Source organism: Danio rerio, chromosome 2 (genome assembly GCF_052040795.2).
Source record: "Danio rerio strain M-AB ecotype USA chromosome 2, GRCz13ab, whole genome shotgun sequence".
NCBI classification, from domain to species: domain Eukaryota; kingdom Metazoa; phylum Chordata; class Actinopteri; order Cypriniformes; family Danionidae; genus Danio; species Danio rerio.
This window is the reverse complement of record NC_141022.1, coordinates 19,000,676-19,026,799: the sequence shown is the minus strand read 5'-3', so window position 1 is coordinate 19,026,799 and position 26,124 is coordinate 19,000,676. Positions and strand designations below refer to the sequence as shown.

Below are 26,124 nucleotides of genomic sequence, written 5' to 3'. Positions count from 1 at the left end.
ATTGGCTATTATAGACCGATTCTCATAATTGGTGATCAGCTTTTTACAAGGCTCCGCTGTTATTTTTGCCCAATCATTTTTAGCCTTAAGCTCCAACTCTTTCAGGTTGCTGTCACCCTGATCTTTAGTTCCTTTCACAGATTTTCAATTGTCCTTGGCCTTTGTGGTGATCCTTGGATTTCTTTTTAACCTCTTTCACTGTCCTCCTGGCCTGCACTGGTGTCAATTTTGGCTTCCAACCCCATCTGCTGAGATTTTTCAAAATGCGGAACATCTTGTACCTTTTATTAATACTTTGCACGATGGCCACTGAAACTTCAAAACATTTAAATGTGGTCTTATAGCCCTTTCCTGACTTGTAAACAACCACAATTAGCAGCCACAGGCCTTCACTGAGCTTATTTTGCTCTGAAAAAATGATTTAATTGATTTTACTAGCCTTTTTAAGGTAACTGGTTGCAAACAATTTATATTTGACTTAACTGAACTTAAACAAACAAATTAAATAGAATTTTTAATAAATTTAATTTGTTTGTTTAAATGCAGCCCATATAAATTGTTTGTATGTATATGTATAATTTATTTATGCCTCTTGTACATTGTTTTATTATCTTTTGGGAGAAGCCAGTGTCATTTCTGGGCCTAAAAAGAAAAAAAAAACTTGCTGGTTTATTAAAATGTAATATCTAAGTCATAATTTGCTAGAGGAATGAATAATTTCGGACTCAACCACACACGCACACATGTACTGTTCACTTTAATTGCAAATATGTTCACAAAATAGAAATCAAACTTTCAAAATGTGTCATTACTTATTCAATTTATCTAATGACTCAATCGCATTGGCCCTTTAAACCCATTTCTGCACAAAACCACACAATTTCAGTAGTGGAAATATCAGTGCATCCTTTGATAAAAATATTGAAAACTAATCACTTTTGACAGCAAAAGAGAATCCAAGGCACTCGAAAAATGTGGAACAAATATTACAAAGCCTTTATTGACATGTCTATTCCTTAAAACTGCGCCTACACTTTTCGGCAAACACTTGCTCTCATCAGGGTAACAGAGATCAGGTGTGTCTGGACTTTCTTTTGAACACTGTGGTCTTATTAAAATAATATATTGAACACAAGGTCAACTCAACAATCATTATTAATATAGCATTGAGAGAGAACGTAATCAGTTTTGAATTGAAGCCTTTGAAGATGAATATAACCAAATAATTTCAACACCCAGCCCTACAATTCACACTGTAGCAAAACCATATTCATTAAAAAATTTGCATAATTCCTCAATTAAATCAGCGTAACACTGTCTGCAGTAGTTTGAGCTCGTTTTCTACTGTATGCACTGTAGTGTTGTTAGATCTGCCATTTTCCATTTAATATGAGGATTTATTATTTGAATTGAATCCCACTAAGTATCTCTCAGCCAAAGGGTTTGATGTAATCATCACAGAAGAATAGCGAGCAGGAGCCATCAGGACGTTCTGTACAGCTCCTCGTATATTCTGCCAGGAGCTTATCTCCCTTCACTGCTGTAGAGTCTCTGCCTTGACTTGTCGGATGCTGCTAAGTCGTTGTGCAATGCATGGAGGTCTAGTGTCTGCAGATGGTTGGTTCACTTTTCTGACACCCAGAGCAGAAGATTTGCAGTGTGTTGAGTTGCTCTGATCAGGTATGAACAGGCCGGGAAATGATGTTGGTTTTATTCAGTGGTTTTAGGCAGTGGAGATTCTTATTTAATGGAATAATTAGGCCTGATAGTTTACCACTCCTCCCTACAACAATAGTTGTTGACTTGTGTCGCACAATTTGTTCACTTCCATACGCATTTTATTGAAATGTTACCTAATATTGTTGTGTAATATTTTTTTATAGTATAATTTAAAGGGATGTTTTTATAGCCTTTCTGAATGCTTGTTGACAGCTGCTTGTTAAGTGTTTTTTTCTTTGTTGGCACAGATGATGTCATTTTAAATGAAGGATTAATATGTTGAGGTCAGGGCTCAGGTTAAACCTTTCAACAGAAATGTTATGAATTCTTCATAGAATGAAAAAAAATTATATTTTACTTTAAACCCATACTTAATAACTTCAGGTGGTCTCTTAATTTTATGATATAGAACAGGGGTTCTCAACTAGTTTCGCCATATTTTGACATGGTCATCAAGCCACGACCAAAATTTTTAGGAACTGTATTAGAATTTCAGGAATTATAATTAATTTGTATTTATTTGTTAACATACACAAGTAGTGTCAGATAAGAAAATCACCAAGACTTACAAATAAACAATATTTTATTGCTGTCATTAAACAAAATGTATCAAATTATAGAAATATTACAAAGTAAAAACAACAAATACTGTAAACAGTGGTTAGGTATAAGGATAGGTTCAGTTACCATAAACTAAACTGTTAATAAAACATGTTGTCTGGTTTCTAAATGTCGTTTTAAATAGATGGTTTCATGCTCTCTTTTCAGAGCACCTCACTAGTTATCACACACTGAGGCCTTAAGTCTTTTTTGCCGTCAATATATGTAAATCCATACTTTACATATTCAGGGTCGCACTTGCGCTTTGACATATTTGTTTCTATTATTAAATGAAATTTCACATTTCAAACGGAAGGGTTGTCGTGCACGCATTTCAAAATAAAAGTCAAAATAAGTTTAAAATTAAACTTTTGTTGTTTTTTTGACCAAACACTCCGCAACCCACTGAAAATATTCCAGTTGAGAAACACTGATATAGAAGAATATGGAGCTCAAACTGATGTAGGAAAAGTTGCTTATATTTTTATGGCCACAAAGTAAGATAAAAATCTGACGGCTTGTTAAGAGTGTAAATCAGTGAGCTTTATAGGAGGGTACTGACATTAAATCAGTGTTGAGATGTAGTTACAGTAGCAACATAGATATTTACATTAGATGTGCCTACACTGTTGTTTGCCATTGAAAGTAATATGTCAACAGACGTCGAGGCAGTGGCGCAGTGGGTAGCACGTTCGCCTCACAGCAAGAAGGTCCCTGGGTTGCTGGTTCGAACCTCGGCTCAGTTGGCGTTTCTGTGTGGAGTTTGCATGTTCTCCCTGCCTTCGCGTGGGTTTCCTCCGGGTGCTCCGGTTTCCCCCACAGTCCAAAGACATGTGGTACAGGTGAATTGTCCGTAGTGTATGAGTGTGTGTGTGAATGTTTCCCAGATGGGTTGTGGCTGGAAGGGCATCCGCTGCGTAAAAAAAAAAAACTTGCTGGATAAGTTGGTGGTTCATTCCGCTGTGGCGACCCCGGATTAATAAAGGGACTAAGCCGAAAAGAAAATGAATGTCAACAGACCTGCCATTTTAGTACAGGGTAGCGCTGCTTTGAAAAGACTGGCAACCAAAGCCAGAGATATATGCACATATATACATATATATCTAAACAAGAGTTTTCCTTGTAGTCAGTATGCAAATAATTATTTAAATTGCAAAAATTGTAATTTTACATCACTACCTCGATGAATAAGTTATCGCAAGGGCCGTCAAAGAGCGTATGTTTGTGTGGATGGAAGTGTATTATTGTCCCTACCTGTTAAGTTTGATCTAATCCGTGTCCTAAAACACACACCCTCTCTCCTGCTTTTACTTCCAATGCTAACAGAGGGAGCGATTCGTTTGTGAATTAATCCCCGTTATGAACGACAATAATACAAGTTTCTGGCACCGCAGCGTTTTGTTGTCATATTTCATTTACTGATTTTATTCAGCCAAACTAGCATAAGCCAGGTTTTTAGTGTGAGTTAGTTCTACTTTCCTTATCGTCAGTGCACTAAGACACTGTATTATCATCAGTACTTGTTTAGCACAAAAGTTTGTAACATACAAAAACCGTATAAACCTGAAAAAAAAATGAAATCTTACGTGTGAAATCTTCTGCCCTTGTGCTTTGTTTTCTTTGCTTGCTCGTTACTGCACCAATACAACGCTAAAGTCCAGCATCTTTACATTGGCTTTTGTCTTGACTAGTCCAGCTGAACACTGTACCATTGTGACAGTGCTATCTAGTATCTAGTGTATATCTAGTGTATATCTGTGCAGTAGCAATATGTAGCACAGCTACTAGCTTAGCTACATTGTTCTAGCTTAGCTATCTTGAGATCATAGATAGTAGTTCAGCTTCTTATGATACAATGTTGCTTTTCCATAGCTAGCTTTTTTTTTCCAGTAAGCAGCGGAGTAGCTTAACATTTACATTTCATTGAGTGAATCTATAATCTCCAGAAGCAGCACAGTGCCGTCTTACAAGATCACAATTGTTTATAACATTAATACTTATTAGTGTTATTTTGTAATAAACTATTTTTCAAACAACAACAGTTCAGTGTCAATCCATAAAGCAACAGTTGTGAATTAACATGAAGTAAGAATATTGTGGGGGCACAAATTCTAGCCAAAATGGAGTTATATGTCACTTTTTTTTAGATAATGCTGCAGTGATTAATCGTAGTTAATTATTTTGTTATTGCTACATTTTGTAACCTTAGAATTATTATATATTATATTATATTATTATATTAGTTATATTATAAGGTTCTATCTGACATTTTTGTCAAAATTGAGGTATTGAGATATTCTTATTAAATGACAACTTATTTACATTATAGTTTTTTTTATAAATTGTTTACATTTTAAGACTTTTTATTCAACAAACAAATGTTACACACATACTGTTTGCTATATGGAATATAAAAGCTTTGAAGCTCAATATCTCAAAATCATTCAGACTGCAGATAGAACCTTATAATTCTAAGGTGACAATTTGTTATAGTGCTGACTCTTTACAAACTGTAATAAAACATTAAGCTTTAATTGTTTGTTGAAAAATAAAATTCAAGTTGATTCATGTTTTTATATTATACGGCTTTGTGAGAAAAAGTAGCGTCAGTGTAATTAGTAACTTTTAGTGTAGCTAGCTACTTTTTTTTTTAAAGTGTGCTTTGAAAGTAGCTTAGCTACTTTTTTCTTATCCGCTGCTATGTTGTGATGTATGGGATACTGTTTCCGGGTCCCAGCCGCTACTCAGTTTAACTGAGAAAATATATGTTTATGACCTCTTTTAGTCATAGACATTAAAGTGATTTTTAAAAATAAATGCATGGTGTACACAACAGTCTTTGAACATGCTCCATCACAGACATCAATATGTTAACAATTTATAAAAAATTTAACACTTTCTGGCCATAGGATATTACATATTAGGCATGGATATATAGTTAAAGTCAGAATTATTAGCCCCTGTTTATTTTTTAACGGAGAGACAATTTTTTCAACACATTTCTAAACATAATAGTTTTAATAACTTATTTCTAATAACTGATTTATTTTATCTTTGCTATGATAACAGTAAATAATAATTGACTAGATATTTTTCAAGACACTTCTATACACCTAAAGTGACATTTAAAGGCTTAACTAGGTTAATCAGGTTAACTAGGCAGGTTAGGGTAATTAGGCAAGTCATTGTATAATGATGGTTTGTTCTGTAGACTGTTGAAAAAATATATAGCTTAAAGGGGCTAATAATTTTGACCTTAAAATGGTTTAGAAAAAAATTAAAACTGCTTTTATTCTAGTCAAAATAAAACAAATAAGACTTTCTTATAAATTCATTTGATCTTTAAAAAAAATGTAAAATAATTCAGGTTGTGTTGTTGTTTTACAATGCCATGGTCTTTATGAAACATATGGATTATTATATCTGTAATGCCACCCTATTTATAAGCCAGTTTTATGCAGAGCTTAGTTGTCTACTGCATCTTTACTCCATTCTCCATCTTAAAGATCTTGGCCTCTCTGTGCTTCTCTCACAGATTTCTGCATTCACGCTGAGAGTCGGACGCACATCTTTCGGTCATTGTCTGAATGATTTATGTATGTTTCCCTCCTTCATAATCGAACCAGTAGTGCTTATTTTGGAAAACTTTGGCCGCTTTAATTTTCTTTCAAATGAGGTCTTTATGCAGACACCATTAAGGTTTTTCCAGGGTCACTGATTATTACCACCATTCAAAATTTTGTGGTTGATAAGATTTGCATAAAAAAGCAATCGCTAAAGCTCACCAAGGCTGCATACATTTAATTGAATATACTGTACAATAAAAAAACAAGGATTAATTATTTCAATAGTGAAAGTTACTCTAAAGTGAATGTAAAAAATGTTTTTTTAGAAGATTGAATACTAGTAGATTTTCATGCTTTTCCAGCTCAGCTCTAATCTGCCTCTTCATGTCTGAGCTTGCACTAATTTTACAGTTATAAACTCACCTGTGTCACTTAAATCTTCTCCTGGGCGTTAAGTCTTTAAGAATTATGGCTTTCTCTCCTTAACTCTGTGATTTATATAAAGTTGAAGTCAGAATTATTAGCCCCTCTTTGATTTTGTTTTCTTTTTAAAATATTTCCTAAATGATGTTTAACAGAGCAAGGACATTTTCACAGTATGTCTGACAATATTTTTACTTCTGGAGAAAGTCTTATTTGTTTTATTTTGGCTAGAATAAAAGCAGTTTTTAATAAAAAAAAAAACATTTTAAGGTCAAAATGATTAGCCCCTTTAAGCTATATATTTTTTCGATAGTTTACAGAAAAAAACATCGTTATGCAATGATTTGCCTAATGATCCTAACCTGCCTGACCTAGTTAAGCCTTTAAATGTCACTTTAAGCTGTATAGAAGTGTCTTGAAAATTATCTAGAAAAATATTACTTACTGTCATCATGGCAAAGATAAAATAAATCAGTCATTAGAAATGAGTTATTAAAACTATTATGTTTAGAAATGTGTTGAAGAAATCTGCTCACCGTAAAACTGTAGATTCGCTTGCATGCTTGTAAGATTTACACTGATCTAAAGGTGCAATCTGTAAAGTTTGCTTTCTTATAAAAATCAGGGTTATATTTAGTGCGTGCATTACTAACTATTTACATGCGTTAAACGGCATACCATTATATTCAGCAAGCCCGGAGACATATTCTTGGATTTCTAGTCACATGCTCCTCTGAAATATGCTTTGAAGGGCTGTGCCCTACAGGCAGCGCAAGCCAGAAGCATGAGTTATAATGCCACAAACATGCAAATAATGCTGCATCAGTCATAAACTCCCACATCAGCACTAATAATAGTCCATAATCTTCTGAAATCCCAGCATTGACCTTCTTGTTTGTGGACCAGAGGAGCAACCTGTCACATCGTTCCTGACCCAGCGCTGAACCTCAGAACTGGCTTTAGACGCTTGCATTGGCGGAGGCAAGCTCTCATGTGGTAAGCGGATGATAGTTGCGGACTGCCAGGGTAAACTTCACCCTGGGTAAAGTTCTCTGGATACACGCTCCATAATTACTCTCACTAGACAATGGCTTAAACACTACTGTACACACTAAAAATTGTCTGGGAACCACAGAGATGTGAAAGAGAGTTGACGGTAGCTGTACCGTTTCTGTCTTTTGTCTATGAATAGGCAGGAACGGCAGTGTGTTTTGTCCATGAACATGTGAAGTTGGGCACATTTTTACGTGGTCCGTTAATCAGTCAGGCGTCGGAAAGAGCTGCTTATTATCATGAGCCGCCCCACTCGCATTGTGACCTCTTTCAGCTTCTGACTGACAACTTCCCTCTGTGCTCGCTCCCCCTCAGCCCGCCCAACACTGAATAACTGATTTTGATCACTCGCAGTAATAAAAGTCACATGTCTGCCCCGAACAATGGGCTTTCATTTGGTGGCTGCATTCATTAGGAGAATAATATGTTCGTATTTTGTGCAGGATTCATGCTTCTTCATGCTAGGTGAGACACAGAGAGACAGTTATTCAGGGGTATTCGTTATGGCCCAAACAAAGAGATTTGGAAGTGCTTGCTTTACTTTTCAGTCGCTCTCCGTTTCGAATAAAGCGACTTCTCACGCACACTCTTCTTCTTTGGCGGTGGTTGCCACGGGCACAGGGCTGCAGGAGGTGTGCCAGATTTGTGCTGGCACACTGTTTATTTATTTCCTTTTGCCTCGAAGCAGCAAAACCCACACAGGTGGACTAAACAGGGAGCATTTATAAATGCTGACCGGTGGAACGTGATTTTGTTGTGTCTTTATTAGTTAAAGGTATTTAGCCTTTTTAGTGGGAAATTGTGCTTTCTTCCTTTTGTAATTGTGTATTGTGTGGGTATAAATAAAGACTATAATACACAAGACATGTGGTCAATATGGCGAATGAAGCCGTGCCTACTAGTACAGGAGCCAATCATTGATTGCTGTAGACTGACGATTCTTCAGGAGAGAAGCTTGGACCAAACGTGTGCTGTTACAATAGTTTGTTGGTCAACAAACGGACTGAAATCTCAGTGAATACTTGCTTCACAGACATAAGAAAAAGATACAAATAAAGCTTGAAAAAGCTTTTTTGTTTTGTAATCTGTATGAAACGGATGCGAGGTACAGTCCGTCCGTCCTGTCAAACGCACATCACATGACAGCAACTAACTAATGACAGTCAAACGCCCACAAACTTGTATACAAAGAGTCACTGTTATTTCTGGAGGAGACTCACTATCAAGATCAAGTTGTGGATTACATCAGAAGTGCAGCACATTCAGATGATCATTATCCAGAGGATGATAATGTGTAGAACACCGCATAAATGAGGTTGGTGTCGTGATCTTGTTTCTTTCGAGTGCGCATGTGCATTAGCTCGGGCAACCTGAAAATATGCCGATTTTGTTTGATCAAAACGTTTAGAAATTAAAATTTTTTTAGACGGTTGTTGTTTAATTTTATTGGTGATTTTAATTATATAAAGTAATCGTAAGCTTGGCAAATAGTTTTGGAGAATTAGATGTTCCCCATTCAGACTGAACACCCGAGCATACTGCCTGAGAGGCATTTCAAAGATGACTAAATGACTTGCCTTTAAGGGACTTTGGTATAAAATAAAGGGGCACTTGGAAGGATTTTTAATTTGTTAAAACAGCAAAGTTGGTCACAAAAATTGTTGGATTTAAAATTTAAAGGGGTGGTCCACTACGATATTATATTTTAAACTTCAGTTGATGTGTAATGTAGCTGTGTGAACATAAACAGCATCTCTGAATGTAAAATATTCAAAGTTTAATGCAAAGGGAGACCTTGATTTGTACAGAGTTAGCTTAGCAACGCCTACAATTAACGAATTTTGGGGACTACAAAAAATACTTCCGCCCCCTGTGAGATCACAAAAGTTCGTTATTGCGCATCCCACACTGCGCAGGTAAAGGCCGTGGCCAGAGGCGCTGTAACGTTACTGCAGAGAGAGAAATGCCATCCTGCTGTTTCCACAGAGCTGTTCTGTTTCTGTTGTTGGGCTTCCAAATGACACGACCCAAACACAGAAGTGCTTACAGTTCAATATTAATTATGTTCCAGAGAACTATAAAATACATAGCAAGCATGATTTGACAAAACACAGCTTCCAGAATCTCTCCCAGTTCAGTGCTGGATTCAGTTAAAATCTCCTCAAAGATGGAGCAAGGAGACGCTGTGAACTCTGAGTCATGACCTGTAAGTGTTTTTATTTGTTAAAATTGATCATGACATGTACAGTGTCTAACTTTAACGGTGTGTTGTAGCAAAGATGTAAACAACGGGAAATTATGGTAACCGCTAACGACTTAGCTAACGTTACAAATCCATATTTATCAAACGGCTGTAAACGCACACACACACATACACATACACGCACTCTTGGCCAGCACCTGCGTCTCTCTGTGTGAGACGGCAGAATTTCTCTCTATAGGCAGCTATGCTATGCGTTTTACAACTCGGACAATAAAGTCGCAAAAGATATGTGAACGATTCATGTTACTTACACAGGCATATTCCGCATATGCATGAAAGACGTCCTGTAACGCATTGATTTAAAAAAAATACAGCAATGATTTCCCAACTGGAGTGTAACATCAAAAACAAATCAATCCAGGCTCACAAAGGTCTCATCTCACATCTTGTGCTTTATTCTGTCACCACAGAAAATAACTTAATCCGAGCATGAGAGAAAAAGAACAATAAAAATCTCTCCCGCGCACATGCGCTTCTCGTGTTACAAATACTTCATCGTATACACGCATAAACACACTAAAAGGCACAGAAACAGTTAAAGGAGCCGCATCCCATTTTCACTCGTTACAGACACGTGTTGACTGACTGACTGTTTACACAAAACGCGCGTGCTTGTCAGGGCGTGACGTGAAGCCGATCGGCGTATCACAGCATATTATGATGATGACCAATCAGAGTCACTTGAGGGTGGGCCTTTTAGAGGAACTAGGAAATATGACAGTCGTTTTCATGTTAGCTGAGTAGCTGTGTATAATCAAAGTGAGATTTATGAAAAAATAACACGATTTCCTTCAAGTTAAACATGAGCACACATTGCTTTGCATCTTATTAACACAACCAAGCCTTAAAAATAACATTCTGGACCACCCCTTTAAAAAGTGACAACAAGAGTGTCCATCTATGCATTTAATGATAAATATCTTTCTGTATACCTCTTTAATGACACATTAGAAACAGTGATTATTTCAGGAATTTATCATGTGAACATTTTTAGAAACAAGCAGTTTATAAAATTATTATTCACGTAAAATGATTCATCTAAATGAATCACGTAAGCATCTTTTGCAGTTTTTTATTATGTATTTTATTAAGTGATTTATTAAAAAAACACTCATTTAAGATCAAATCACATAAACCTTTTTAAGAGCAAGTTATTGAATTAGTCACTTAACTGATTCATTCAAATACACGTTTTGTTTTAAAATTTATTAATTTAAACATTAATTTTCTTTCCTGCTTAGTCCATTTATTAATTAGGGGTCGTCACGGTGGAATGAACCACCAACTTATCCAACATCTGTTCTATGCCGCGAGTGCCCTTCCAGCCACAACTCAACACTGGGAAACATCCATACACTCTCATTCACTCACATACACTACGGACAAATTAGCTTATTCAATTCACCTAAAGCACATGTTTTTCGACTGTGGTGGAAACCGGAGCACTCGGAGGAAACCCACAGCAACACTGTGAGAACATGCAATCTCCACACAGAAATACCAACTAACCCAGATATGGCTCGAATCAGCGACCTTCTTGCTTTGAGACGTTTGTGCTACCCACTGTGCCACCATGACGCCTTGTTTTAAGATAGAATCCTTTAAACTTCTTTATGTATTTAAATAATTTACTTAACCTGCTCATTCAAAAACCCAGATTTTTTTCAGAAATTAGTCTTTCTGATTTGGCTTCTCTTTGATAGCAGTCATATTAAAATAATTAGAGATGCCAAAGCTGTTTATAAAGGGGTAATAGAGAATCTAAAGTTCTAAGCTCCAACTATTCTCTTTTACCAGAAAGAAAACGTTTTATATTCCTTGCTCTATTGTCCACCTGGTATTCATGTTTTATCTATAAAACCTAGCGCCTGTTTGCATAAATCTCACGAGGATCCGCTGCCATGCAAGCACACTCTCCTGGAAATAAAAGAAGCGCACCGACTTTACCTGTCAGACCGCACTGAGAAATGATTAGCATCCTCCAGGCGAAAAGGAGGTGGGGAGCCGCTCTGCTCTGATTGGTGGACTTTCTCTCTCTCTTTATTCAGGAAACCTCAATTTCTTAGCACCGTCAGGCTGTCCTGACTGGCCCTTTTCTCCGATTCCTCTTTTTATATTCCTCCCTCTTTCACTCAGTTTTGGGATGGGCTTCCTCCTCCTTTGTTTTCGTGTCACTGTTTTCGAGCCACAGGCTGTGGAGTGAGTGCACTGTAAGTCTGAGTGCATGAGGAGCAGTCAGGGCGATGAATGGACTCTGGGAGCCAGTCTGGCTGAACTCAGATCAGCTTTCTGACAAGAGGGGCTGTTAGGATGCCAAACAGAGGCTGTGACCACAGAGACATGGCACAGGTATGTTTGAGAAACTGTTAGTTTTCTTTTTTGGACATGAGGTGATGGTGTTGCATTGTTTCCGTACTTTAAAAGTCTAATACAGTAAATAAACACTTTGTAGAGCAGACACCCGAATTGGGGTCAACACATTGTGCTTTGTTCAGCCATGTTATTTTACACCACGTTGTAATGTAGTCGCTAATGTGTTTTGTTTTTACAATGATTAGTCGGCAATTTTTTTGTGTTTCAAATAGATTTGATGATATCCATTATAGAAGGAACTCTTATGGTAGTGCTCTGCCGTTGCTGAGTCAATAATTTGTTGTGTGTATAAGTAGGCTATTTCACTTTTGGACAGATTACTCAATAAAACTCCACTGTTTAGATTATTTTAACAATCTTAGGGATTTCTTGAGGGACTCTTATAGTTTATGTTTATGTTATTAATCGCATCCGGTGTTTCTGTATATATAGGTTGCATGCTACTGTGCTCAAATCTTAATGATTTAGTTTAAACCCACTTTAAGAATTATGTGTTTGCCTCTGAGAACTGCATGAAATTTTGCACACATAAACATAGTAGTCTAGTCTTTGATTTGACAGCTCTGCATAATCAAATACATTGGTGAATCTAACAAAATCATAATCACTTTCACTTATGTATATATTTTTACACTTTATGTAATTATCTTATATTTCAATGATGTATCATGATAAATAGATGCTTAAAGGGATAGATCACCCACAAATGAAAATTCTGGCATTATTCACTTTCCTTTTACTTTTTTGTTGAACACAAAAGGAAGATATTTTGAAGAATGCTGATAACCTGTAACTTCACTAACTTCCTTACTATTTGTTTTTCTTACTATGAAAGTCAGTGGTCACATGTTTTCAGCTTTCTTTAAAATATCTTTTTGTGGTTAACAGAAGAAAGAAATGCATTAAAATCTGGAACCACTTTAGAAAATGTAAATAGTAAGTACATTTTATTTTTTTGGGTGAACATTGTGATTTTTTTTTTACCATATAGTTGAAGTTACACGTCTGCTTATTTTTTTATGGAAAAATGTTAAAATATGTAAACAGATTTAAAATAACAAAGCAAAAAATAAACAACTAAAAGCAAAATGTAAATACCGTATGCATTTATAAATGCAAGTTTTCTACCTTTTTCTTTGTGTTAACTTGAATGCGTGTGATTAATTCAAAAGTACTTTGACACAGACTGCTTAAATTATGGGTGTCCAAACTCAGTCCTGGAAGGAGTCCTGCATAGTTTAGCTCCAACTTCCTTTGACACACCTCCCTGAAAGTTTCTAGTATACCTAGAAAGAGCTTGATTAGCTGATTCAGGTGTGTTTAACTTGGGTTGGAACTAAAATATCCAGAACACCGGCCCTCCAGGACTGAGTTTGGACACCTCTGGCTTAAATGAGTGAATCGAGTACAATTGGGTCATTAATGTCACACAGTTAGATGATTTTGTGTTTCCAGTCTAGTAATCCTATGGAAATGCATTTAATTCAGCCAAACAGCACAAAAAAAATTTAAAATAAAATAAAATTTCAATAGAAATGACATGAGAACAGTTCCATGGACAGATTTCAGTGTATGTTTAGCTTTAGGACAATATTACAATATTAATTCTAAAAACTGCTAACTATCACAGGTCACGTGTTGTGAAATACAGAATAATACACAAATACAAATACAGGAAGTAATACACAAACCACTTTTCTCAGCTGGCTAAAACAAATCAGTGACACTTTAGTAGAATTGATCAATTTGGATTAGAATCAAGGAAAAAAATTTAGAAGGGATGCACAGGAATTTTACAGTAAACACGCAAATCTATTATACGAATACACAAACAGTTAATGTATAATTGTATGAAAATATGGTTGACAATATGCTAGAGAACTGTTTTGCTGAGCTGATCTTGTTACTATCCCCCAGGTTGTATGTTCTAAACTAGCATAGGGCAGCATTTATGAGTTTATTTGAATTATTTTTATACCTTTTCACACCAAATTTTATAAGCATTATTGTCACCTAACCCTGAGCGCATTACTTCAATTTGTTAACATTGCCACGTAATGGCCAAAGGTTATAAACCAATAAATCCATGATTGATATAATCATTTTAAATGATTTTTTAATATTTTAAGTAAAAAAAAACTTCAATTGTATTAGGAAATCATTGTTTCACTTGATCTGAATCTCTCTGTAGAGTTTGCTGCTTATGGCCTCTGGACTGCTTTATTTATTCTGCCTCTGGACCGTTTTGCTCATTGATGTGTAATTGTATGAAAATCTTGTTCATAATATACAGAACTGTTTTGCTGAGCATATTCACATTCTTACATCTCAGATTTACAGAGTGCATCATGACTGGGTAAATAGTTCACTGTGCTGAGCATTGCCTTACAATCCCTGAGATTGTACTGTATGTTCGTAGCAAGCATAAAGCAGCATTCGTGAGTTTATTTGAATTATTTTTTTACCTATTCACACCAAACTTTATGGCTGTCATTGTCACCTAACACTAAGAGTATTGTGTTTATACAAAGCACATTTTTGTTTTTGGAAGGATTTATAAATGACATTAAATAAAACAAATTTGTGACACTAATCCTTAAATTTGATAGTTTACTAAGCTCGATGTGGCATAATAGTACAATATAAAATGTATTTGACTCTTAAAACTTAATATCAGAAATAATTCAGGATTTATTATTATGAGGTGAAACGAGATATGATCTTTACCATTTTAATGAGATTCACCAAAACACTGGATCTAAGATATTACATAACAAGCAGACTCAAACAATACAAATTTGTTATTCATCCTTAAAGCTACTTCCTACTTAATTTCCTAGTCTTCCTGTCGGATTAGTGGGGCTGAAGCAGTGAATAAGGGATTCTTTATTTGCTCACATCTTGCTGGGATATCTGATTGAGCTCCCCCTGATTTTAGACTGATCTGATGCGCCCGTCAACAGGCTATTTTAAACCCCTGCTGAGTTCAGAGTTAAAGGCCAGTCAAACAAAGGCAGCAGAGGTCACCATCCATCCATAAACCAACAGTCTTTTATAGGCCACTGATTTAGCATCACAGCAGGTACAGCTACAAGTGTTAAATGGCACTGTAAAATAGTTTGCTAGTAAAACTGAACACAAATGGCTGCGTTTGCCAAAAGCATAAACAGAAGAAGGACAGAAGAGAGCCGAGCAGCTTTTAGCCATAACTGTTTAAAATGTCTTGCACAAACCAAGTTTCAACATCATGTTTTCTTCCTCCCATTGGGATGGAGTGAACTATGAAGTGCTGTGGAAAATATCTGTTGTTCTCATGCTGCTGGAATTGTTGCTGCATCAGGTACAGTAGCATTCTGCAGCTGTCAGCGTCTATCATGAAACAGCTGTTGATGTTTTTTTTTGTATCGTGGATTACATTTTTTGCGTGTAGCCAGTCATAAAAGTGTGTTCAAACCACGGTTCTGAATAATAAAGAAGGTGTGGTGTTGTTTTAGTGTTGTGTGGGGGTCATGACTGTCCCATGGGAAAAGAAATGTGGAACGTTCCGGTCTCGCCCTGTACTGCCTGCCAGCCCATAGGCCCCCAGACAGTCCCGAATCATACAGAGCCAGAGAAGCGTCCCGGGGTGAACCTGATTTACAGTAACAGTCCCTTAGGTTTTGCTTACAAAAGCCTCCTTCCTCTAGTTGCCAACTGTCAATGCTCTTTTTTTCCTTAGACAAAAAGGGATTGAGTGGTGCCGAATACTAAACAGTGCCCATAGTGTCCACAGTTCTGCCCCTTGCATTCTCCGTGTCTTAAAATTGCAGGGTGGATGCTTTCCCGTCCAGGATCTGAGGCTGGAGTATTTTGGCTTCACCGGTTTACTCTGGATCATGCTGTACACACTGAGAGTAACTGGAATATGACATTGCCAGGAGCTAGTAGCTCATTTGTGGGAACCTAAAGCCCAGAGGGATGATTGGTCACCTCAAGATTGGTTCTCGTTGCAGAGCTGGACCACAAGGCCTGGGGCAGCAGCCAGGTCTTTAAGCTGGTGTTTGTGTCCTGGTTGGACAGCTGCAATGGAGTTTGACCTCTTTTTCAGACCAAAGTGTGCCCATTAGCCTTTCAGTCAGCTTGCAGTATTACTAACTGCACTGTGTGTTAGTTTGGACTTTTATGGAATGGTATCTGTGCTTGGCATTCAGTTGTGTGCCATTTACTAATGTGATCCTCAAAAACTTTGGTGTAGGATTTTTTTTTTCTCAAATTGTTTTTTACTCAAGAATTGGTAGTACATTTCTTGGGACAATAAAAAGAAATTATGCACTTTATTATTAAAATATTAATACAAATAATATAAAAAATTACCAATAATATAATAATATTGATTTACTTTGCTACCTTTATTACAGCATATGTTGTTGATGCCAAATTCTGACCCTACCATCCCAATATCGCAGCAGAAATCAAGTCGACTCATCAGACCAAGCAACATTTTTCCAATCTTCTATTGTCCAATTTTGGTGAGCCTGTGTGAATTGTAGCCTCAGTTTCTTGTTCTTAGCTGACAGGAGTGGTACTCAGTGTGCTGTAGCCCATCTGTTTCAAGGTTGGACGTGCTGTGCGTTCAGAGATGCTCTTCTGGATACCTGGGTTGTAACGAGAAGTTATTTGAGTTACTGGTGCCTTTCTATCAGCTCAAACCAGTCTGTCCATTCTCTTCTGATCTCTGGCATCAACAAGGTACAGAACTGCCACTCACTGGATGTTTTCCCTTTTTTTAGACCATTCTCTGTAAACCCTAAAGATAGTTGTGTGTAAAAAATCAAGTAGATCAGTAGTTTCTGAAATACTCAGACCAGCCTATCTGGTACCAACAACCATGCCACGTTCAGTCACTTAAATCACCTTTCTTCCCCATTCTGATGCTCGATTTGAACCCCAGCAGATCATCTTGACCATGTCTACATGCCTAAATACATTGAGTTGCTGCCATGTGATTGGCTGATTAGAAATTTGCGTTAACGAGCAGTTGGACATGTGTACCTAATAAAGTGTACCTAATATATATATATATATATATATATATATATATATATATATATATATATATATATATATATATATATATATATATATATATATATATATATGTATATATATATATATATATATATATATATATATATATATATTATCTTATGTTATATATTATTATAGTAATATCTCATGAGTAGCAGTGTGAAATGGCTGTATATCGGCACTGCTGAGTGCCTTAGTGTCCCACCAGTGACAATATACAACCACAGCCACATCACACTGATACGTTTAAGCTAAATGTTTTGCATTCATACAACAGTTTGACAGCATAATCGTGTATACAGTATAAAAAAAGAAAAATCGTAGTCTAAAAACCCTCTTGTATGAGGAACGACTTTCTTCTGCAATTCATTCACATCTGCAGCTGACGTCAGAACAGCAGAAACTGTTGCTACTTTATCAGCGTTACTTTAGAGCTAGTATTTGAATGATTCTCTAGCATAAAGTGATGACAAACACGCTCAAATTTTTTAGATTACAAGGCTGAACAGCATGAAACGCCATCAGTCTACAAACATATCTTACCAGCATGTCTGTTTTGCAATCGGGATTTCACAGTAATTAACCTCAAAAAAGCCAAAGCAGTGCAAACACTACCAGATTACTGTTGTGTTTGCAATAATTAGGCCCACACAGAATCTGCGTTCGCAGAATTCCGCAGATTTTCCAAAGATTTTTCGAAGAATTTCGCAGATTTCTGCTGATTTCTGCAGATTTTTAGCCCATTATTAATTCTGTTTATATACTTGAGTAAATTTGTAAATCTGAATTTATTCAGTTTTTATTCAGTAATTTATTACTTTTTATTCAATATATTAAGGTTTTAGTTATGATACTCCGCTAGATACTCCCAAAATAATTCTACCAAAATAACACTCCCAAAATAATTTTTACCAAAATTCTCCGCAGAAATAGCAAAAAAAAAAACGTCTGCAGATTCCATCTGGCCCTGGCGATAAGGAAAAACATGTATTATTTCTGTCTTTTCACTGAACTAGTCATTTCACTGAACCAGTAAAGAAAACAGGAGACTCGTTAGAAACAGGTGGCTAACCAAAAAGTAGCTCATGGTTATACAAAGAGTGGCCAACACAAAATACATATATGTGAGTCCCATGTTACACTCAATACACTACAGTTACTATGGTATAAATACAGCACTACAACATACAAGAGAGAGAGATCGACTTAGAAAGCCACCGATTTTGTAATCTTTGGATCAGCTGTCCTGTAGTTTGAAAATACACCAATCTTTTCTCCTCTAAGGGATTATTATGCAGTCTCTGTGACCATCTTGTGGCGAAATGTCAACCGTCCTTGCTGTGCTCAATGACTGGCTGATGGATGTCGACAAGCTGTATCTCAGAAATGATAAATATTAAATTATCCTTATAAATAAACTGCATAGATGCAATCTAAACAACTACATTCTCTACTAAAAAAGCCTCAAAAGTACATTACGTTGTCTAACAGCTGCAATATTTGTAAAACTAGTGAGTTTATTGATCTGCTGTCACTCTATGTGGGCGGAGTAACATAGAAGGGCAAGGAATCTGAACGAATATCACACAGCTATCAGCCAATCAGATTCGAGTACCAGACAGAACTGTTGTATAAATAAAAATGAAATATTTATGTATATTATTAAAATTATTGTTATTCATTAATTTCAGTTCACTTAAGCCAGTAAATTTCAGTCCACTGTATGTGGTGACTGGCGTAAAAGACAAACATATTGTTCTGTCTATATTTGACATTCTCCTGTGCTCCCCGGTGCAGTTGTGCAAATGTGTTTTTACATAGAATCACATTTATATTGTTTATATTATTTCATGCAATCTCTCATGATGCATTTTTATGAAACACTTTCTCAATGTCAAAGCGACTGAAGTGGTTTTCTCTCAAATAGTACAATCCACAGCGTAGGCTCAAAAGTATTATTTCAACCATATTCAGCCAGACGTTTTTGTTGCTTTTGTGTTAAGTTGCCACTTGACGTGCAATGAAAGGTCCTGAAGCAAAACCGGTTGAGAACCACTGCACTACACCCTAATGGCCTTAGAAAGTAAATAGTGGTGCTAGTGTGGTTTAATGTCAAGAATTCAAGTAATTTCCTGGGCTTTCCTTCAGTAGTATATCGCCCCCCTGTCTGGAGTTATGCAAGCTTTTCATAGGTCCCCTGACCCTGTGTTCTTACTGGCAGTCCTGCAACTCTCTCTAAGTGTGAGAGCCGCTCTTTTTCTACTGTTCTTGTCTTTTGTCCAGAAGTCCAGTGGTTTGAAATTCTTTCTTCCTTTCTACCTCCTCTTTTTCCCTCCATGCGATCTGTCTAAAGATTGCACACTCAGTAACAACACGACATACATCACATTCGCTGCCTAAAATGTGTTCAGCTCCTTAGAGAAATTTCCGCCAACAAATGAAGCAGGGAATTGGTTGTCAGTCGTTGCTGGGAGCTACTTTGAGGCTCTCCAGAAATCCCATTTTAAATTCTCCTCTTGTTTCTTTCATATTCGGAAATGTTCTCTGAGAAGATGTTTTAAAATTGATCGTTCCTTCAAAATGAAGCTTCAATTATAATTTGACTCATTTTCATGCAAAACTGTCTTTTGAAAACGAAAGATGATATTATGAAGAATGTCTTTGTGTGTGGTCCTGGTATCACATTGGAGGGACCAAATCTCCCTACAAGTATAGCAAAACCAGTAAAACAATCATAAATCATATAGAATTAAGTATTTTGGAAATGTAAAACTGCAAATTGTTTTCTGTGAGTGTTGGGGGAAGAAAAAGAACAGAATATACAGTTTGTACAGTTTTAAAATCTTTATAAAAATCATTGTATCTGTGGGAAGTCCATAACATCCAAACCCTGTGCTTTTATTCTTCACATTATGGAGAGAAAATGTCTCCCCAAGTATAGCAATACCAGAATTTAGTGGTTTGGTTGCATTACATCTTATAGCAACACATATCTATTTAACATTTGGTGAATTAGAGGCTAAATTGTATGAATTTGTACAATATCATTTGTTATTATTGTACAATCTGCTCATGCCCCCACCCCTATTTTTTTTTGTATGAATGGGATAGTGCAGGGAAGGGCAAACTTGATCCCCGAGGGCCGGTGTCCCCGCAGAGTTTTGTTCCAGCACTAGTCAAACACACCTGAACATGCTAATCAGTGTCTATAAGATTACAAGAAATCTATAAGCAGGTGTGATTGATTAGGGTTGGAGCTAAACTGTGCTGGACACCGGCCCTCCAGGATCGAGTTTGCCCACCCCTGGGATAGTGTAATGTCCTGAATTTTCCACTGTTTTGCCAAAAGTGAAATAGTTACTTTAAATCATAGGTCTTAAACTGGATTCCTGAAAGGCTGCAGCTCTGCACAGTTTGGCTCTAACCATAATTAAACACAACTGATGCACCTAATAAAGGTGTTCAAGAATACTAGAAACTACTAAGTAGGTGTGTGTTGGAGCTAAAATGTGAAGAGCTATGGCCCTCCATAGACCCTGACCAACTGCATTTCTGAATATCTGCTTTTGTCTTTTGTAGAAGAGCTTTGGAACAGCATAATGGTGACAGAATTGCCATTTTTGAATATTTCATATCAATACCTGAATTATTGACTATCCCTATGCAAAAGATTGCACAACCTACATACATTTTCACACGCTGTCGTATTTCAGAATGTGTCTGAACACAATTTGTAGTGCAACGCAGTTCTCAAAAGCTTTAACAATGTACAGTATTCTCCTACCTAAAAAATAAATATAATATAATACGTAATCAGTTGTCAAAATGTTCCTGTATGTTTATAGCTAGCTATCTGTTTGAACAGATTTTGGTTTAGCTATAGCAATTAGCATATACTGTTACACCTGCAGGCGGCACGGTGGCTCAGTGGTTAGCACTGTCACCTCACAGCAAGAAGGTCACTGGTTCGAGTCCTGGCTGGGCCAGTTGACATTTCTGTGTGAAGCTTGCATGTTCTCCCCATGATCTTGTGGGTTTCCCCCCGGGTGCTTTGGTTTCCCCCACAGTCCGAAGGCATGCTGTATAAGTGAGTTGGGTTAGCTCAGGCGTGTCCAGGTGTCTTGCAGATTTTAGCTCCAACTTGCTTCAACACACCAGCAGGGATGTTTCTAGAAAGCCTAGTAAGAGCTTGATTGTTTAGCCCAAGCATGTCTTGGAACTGAATTTTGCAGGACACCGGCTCTCCAGAACCGAGTTTGGACACCCCTGGGTTAGCTAAATTGTCCATAGTGTATGTGTGTGTGTGTTTGTGTGTGTGTGTGTGTGTATGTGTTTGAATTAGTGTGTATGGGTGTTTCCCAGTACTGGGTTGCAGCTGAAATGGTATCCACTGCATAAAAAATAGTTGGTGGTTTTATTCACTGTGGCAACCTCTAAAATAAAGACTAAGCCGTAAGAAAATGAATGAATGCTACATCTTCAAAAAAAAAAAAAAAACAGTGCTAACGTCTGCATCCTTTTCTTTTTGACAGCCGTTTGGAAGCTGTGTGTTCCAGCAAAATCTTTTTTGCAACCAACCAATATTATCTCTGAATTTTCATATGCTTTTTAAAAATGTTTTCTGTTATGTAATCATTAGTATATCATTTTTGTTTACCTTGTCTTGTTTACCGCACAAAAGCATGTAAGCAATCCTAATAGTGGTGCTGTTGTCCGTACATTATTCCACTTAGAAAATTCCACAAAATATAGGCAGCAGTGCAACACTGCTGTTGACAAACATGTTGTCCCTCTGATTTCCCACAATGTTTCAGTTTTTTTTTTATTTGCTTTGCCTGCCACAGATTATTATAGTTTCAAAAGAAGGAATTGAAACGCTATACTGAATATGCTTACATGGACACCAATAATCAGATTTTAATATGATTAAGGCAATACCATGTGAACAGCGATTTTTAAAATTTTTTTTTTTTTTTATTAAATTAATCCAATTAGGGTCATAATCGAACAAACAGAAATGGTATTAAGACATGTGGAGTATGCCGATATTAGTCACATTATTAAAGTGCAGTACAGACATGTAAACACCTTTATCAAACTATTACCGTTATTACTCAGTCAATCAATGTTTTTATATAGCATCTTATTGCAACCAAAAGGCTGCCCAAAGTGCTTTACAATCTAAAAACAAAAATTTAACATTAAAACACATTAAATGAAAACACAAGTGTCAATAAAACAGCATTTTGTACTAAAAATATCAAAAACAATTCTAAATAAATAGGTTTTAGGTTTAGCTTCAAATAGTGCCACATTTAGTGATGCAAAGTTCTAAAGGCAGGATGTTCCAGTTTTGGACCTGCCACTGAAAATGAACAATCACCCCATTACTGTACCTGAATCTGGGGACCTCCAGCAACAACTGACCTGCAGATCATAGGGCCCTGTTCAGTTTATGGACCTTTAAAATCTCACATAAATATGAGGGTGCAAGACCATTAACTGCATTAAAAACAATCAACAATAGTGAAGAGAGTAAAGAACAGGTATGATGTGCTCACATTCCCTGCTATTCGTCAGCATGCGAGCAGCAGCATTTTGTACTAGTTGTAACCGTTGGAGTAATGTTTAGTTAAATCCAACATACAGAACATTGCAATAGTCCAGACGAGAACTGATAAAAGCATGAATGGTTTTTTCTAGGTCACACTGGCTCAGAAATGGCTTGACTTTGGCAAGAAGGCGAAGCTGAAAAAAAGCTAGCCTTTATCACTGAATTTAAATTTTAAAACACTGTCCAAATTCTCTCCCAAATTTTTAACTAGATGGGTAAAATGTAGGGAAAAACTTAAGATAATTTGAGGGTGACTCATTATGCAGGTTAGAATTGCCAAACCTAATACATTCTGTTTTGACTTTGTTCAGAGAAAGAAAGTTCTGTGACAGCCAAAGTTTGATGTCAACTAAACAAAGTCATGTAGAACTTTTCGTCTCACACGACAGGATAATCCATACACACACATGGCTGTCTGACACTATTCTCTGCATCTACCAAGTCAGTGAAGGACCATTGACACCTGCATTGCAAAATGCAGAGTTTTTTACCCCATATGGCGTGTGGTATCAAATTCCATCAAAACAACACTCTTCCAGCAGTTCATACTCGCCAAAATATCCCATTTGTCATGGGGGCATGCATGAAATGTTGCTGAATGAAAGTGAAAGTGCCAAACTGCAGTTTAAGTCGACAAATTAAAATGAAACGACCAAAATTACATAAAACTCCAGAAGAAATGTGGATAGCGTGCTGACGCTATGACATTCATCGATCTATATGCTACAACATGTAAAACGGGATCATGAAAAGAACATTCAAAAAGCAACACGTGATTACCTTAATCATACTATTGTCTTAATGAGATTAAGGCAAATAATTTGATTCCTGATGTCCATGTAAATGTAGTTACTGCTGGTGGCATCAGCCAATCAGTGTTGTGTTATGTAATGTTATGTTTCTAAACTAACTGTACTAGAAGGCCCATGATTAATTAATTTTCCGTCTTACAATAACATGTCATACACACTTTTGTATTACACTACTCTAGAAATGCTCTTTTCCTATGTATTCTTAAAAATATTTATATAATGATTATTTGCACAGCATCCTTTTTGTTTGGTCTTACCGTAACTGACACGCAGGTTTTCAAAAAAGCCTAGAGGCCATCCGCTTGTAATAATAACGTGTCTGTCAGACTCGTTTATTCCACAGGAATAACACGCTCGTCTTTCCGAAGCCGTTTCAAACACTTGTGCCATGGCAACAATGGCAAAGGCAAAAAAATGCACTAAGATTCCAAGAAGTCGTGCTTTCTATACCGACTCACCGCACCTTTGCTTTCCTGTGACGCAACAATCCACCTCACATGCAGACTGACAACAAAGACGCAAGAAAACATGCACAAACAGGTCTGCGTCAACTTCAAATTCCACCTCCAGCTCACCAGGAACTTCATTTGTCTGGAAGAATTGCACTTGTTATTCAGAGCTGTTGGTGCAGGTGTTGTTGGCTTGTGGGTTTGTGAAACAGATAGCCCATTTTTTCCCCTTTCTCTTTGTTTCTTTCACAGCAAAGTAGATTTATTTAAACGGAGCGGTGGGATAATGCCAGCAATGCAAACTGATCTTGAGTCAGAGCTTCTCCTCCGCATGGGAACACGTTGATAAAGGATTGGGTTTCAGTCTCGCCTCCTTTGTTCTGGTTGAGGTCGCTCAGTTCTGGCTGAACTCGGATGTGTGTTTTTCAGATTGTTTGTGTTTGGTCAAGTACTGGGGAGTGTTGGACATTTTTTCAGCTTTGATTGCTTTAATGTGTACCACTGTTGTCAAGTCATATTTTTAGGTTCAGCTTTGCAGTGCAGTTAAAAAGATGGTTCAAACAACAGAAACAAAGTGACTTTCTTAAAAGGAGCACAACATTGCAAACAGATGAAGAGTGATCGGGACTTTTTAGTGAATGTTGACTAAATTTAAGTCAGTTTCTTGCACAAAGCTATCTCACAGCAAACAATTTTGTGTTTACTAGGCATCTAGTAGACATCTAAACGTAGACAGCTTGGCTAAAACAAGGCTAAACTTGGACTGTCATCTATTTTAATAGACATCTAAGAATAGTCCAAAACTATAGACTAGTCGTCAAATAAACAGATTAGACAGACTTTATATGTGTATTCATTCTTTCTGTTTATTTGATGACTAGTCTAATTTTGGGCTATTTGTACTGACAGCCCAAATTTAGCCTTGTTTTAACCAAGGCGACTATGCTTAGATGTCTATAAGACATCTATTAGACATCTTTTAAAAACAAAAAAAAAAGAAATGCTTGCTTGTCTTATGCCTTGTGGTTATGTGGACTACTTGTATCATGCTACAAAGTCTTCTTTTTTGGTCTCTGTCATGAACATATAGAAAACAGCAGCATGGGCCTTCTTCAAAGCTTCTCCTTTTGAGTTACATTATGTAACAACATCATATGGATTTCAGTGAGTAAGGGATGATGTAAGTGTTCTATACATGTGTCCTCTGCTCAGAGGTGAACACATGCAGTACAGTTTGGGACTTTCACAGAACTCCTAAGAGGCTGGATTCCTCTTCTTGCACCTGCTGGTTGGTCCATCATCGTGATGGTGTCCTTTCAGCAGCATTCTGCCATTGTGGTTTACAGTGAAATGAACTGACAGGCATGTTTTGGATAAGCCATCTGTGTCTGGTTATTAAGGGGCCCAAAATTATTGTAGTTTTTTTTTATAAGCTGAACCAGTCTGGTTGTTCTCTACGAACTCTGAGATTTAATAATGTATTTTGGCCATATCAACATTCATAATTTCAGTCTGCAGTATTATGGATTGCATGTTTTTTTCTACATCAGAGATGTTCACAGTAGGACCCATCTGAAAAGAGAGGTAGAATGGTGAGGAGGTGGTTCAGGCGAATGTCTTTGACATTGATCGTCATTTTGAATTTAACATAACCCTTTATTTCTTTGTTTTATTACTGAGCTACAAAAAAGCCAACTGACTTTAAATGGTTCAATACTGTAAAGGAATCAGACTTTTAAAATATAAATACTCTCAGCAAACTGCACAAGACCTCTGTGAGCAAATCAAACTAAGCTTGACTAGTGTATTTAGCATTGAGCTTGTGATATAAATGGGATTGTTTATGTTTTACTTTACAAAGTTCATTATAAGATGATACTGCATAAGTCAATATGATTTAAAGCAACATTTTCTAGTTAATTTTGAATATTGCTGAACAAATTAGAAAATTACCCATGGCAATATATACGGTTTGGTATATATTTAGCCCACACCCCTCAATCAAGTCTGCTCTTTGGCCCTTTTTTAGGAAAAAGTTTGGGCACCCCTGTTCTACATAATAAGGTGAATTAACATTCCGTCAATCTTTGGCTGGTCCTGAGATGAATGGGAAAGCCACAAGATATCATTCATTTACGGTGTATTCACACCTCTCTTGTTTGGTTTGATTGAATCAAACTCGAGT

The 26,124-nt window shown here is 36.7% G+C and overlaps 1 protein-coding gene and 1 long non-coding RNA gene across 9 annotated transcripts in view; one reads left to right on the top strand and one right to left on the bottom strand.

The window, feature by feature from the left end:
- Positions 1-26,124, top strand: part of arhgef4 (Rho guanine nucleotide exchange factor 4) — a 160,672-nt gene that overhangs the window by 8,949 nt on the left and 125,599 nt on the right. For 4 of the 8 annotated variants that reach the window (XM_087240631.1, XM_087240629.1, XM_087240624.1 and 1 more), the window contains exon 1: positions 11,827-11,973. The exons of the other annotated variants lie outside the window; for them this stretch is intronic. In XM_087240631.1, the coding sequence (XP_087096757.1) occupies positions 11,935-11,973 (39 nt within the window). In that variant the 5' untranslated portion in view covers positions 11,827-11,934. Of the gene's footprint in view, positions 1-11,826; positions 11,974-26,124 lie in introns of those variants that run through there. 8 annotated transcript variants of the gene reach the window in all.
- LOC147837057 (uncharacterized) lies at positions 9,999-14,473 on the bottom strand. Its single transcript, XR_015478368.1, has 2 exons — positions 13,379-14,473; positions 9,999-13,183 (listed from the first exon to the last, which is right to left on the bottom strand). It is a non-coding gene; the product is annotated as an uncharacterized LOC147837057 (long non-coding RNA).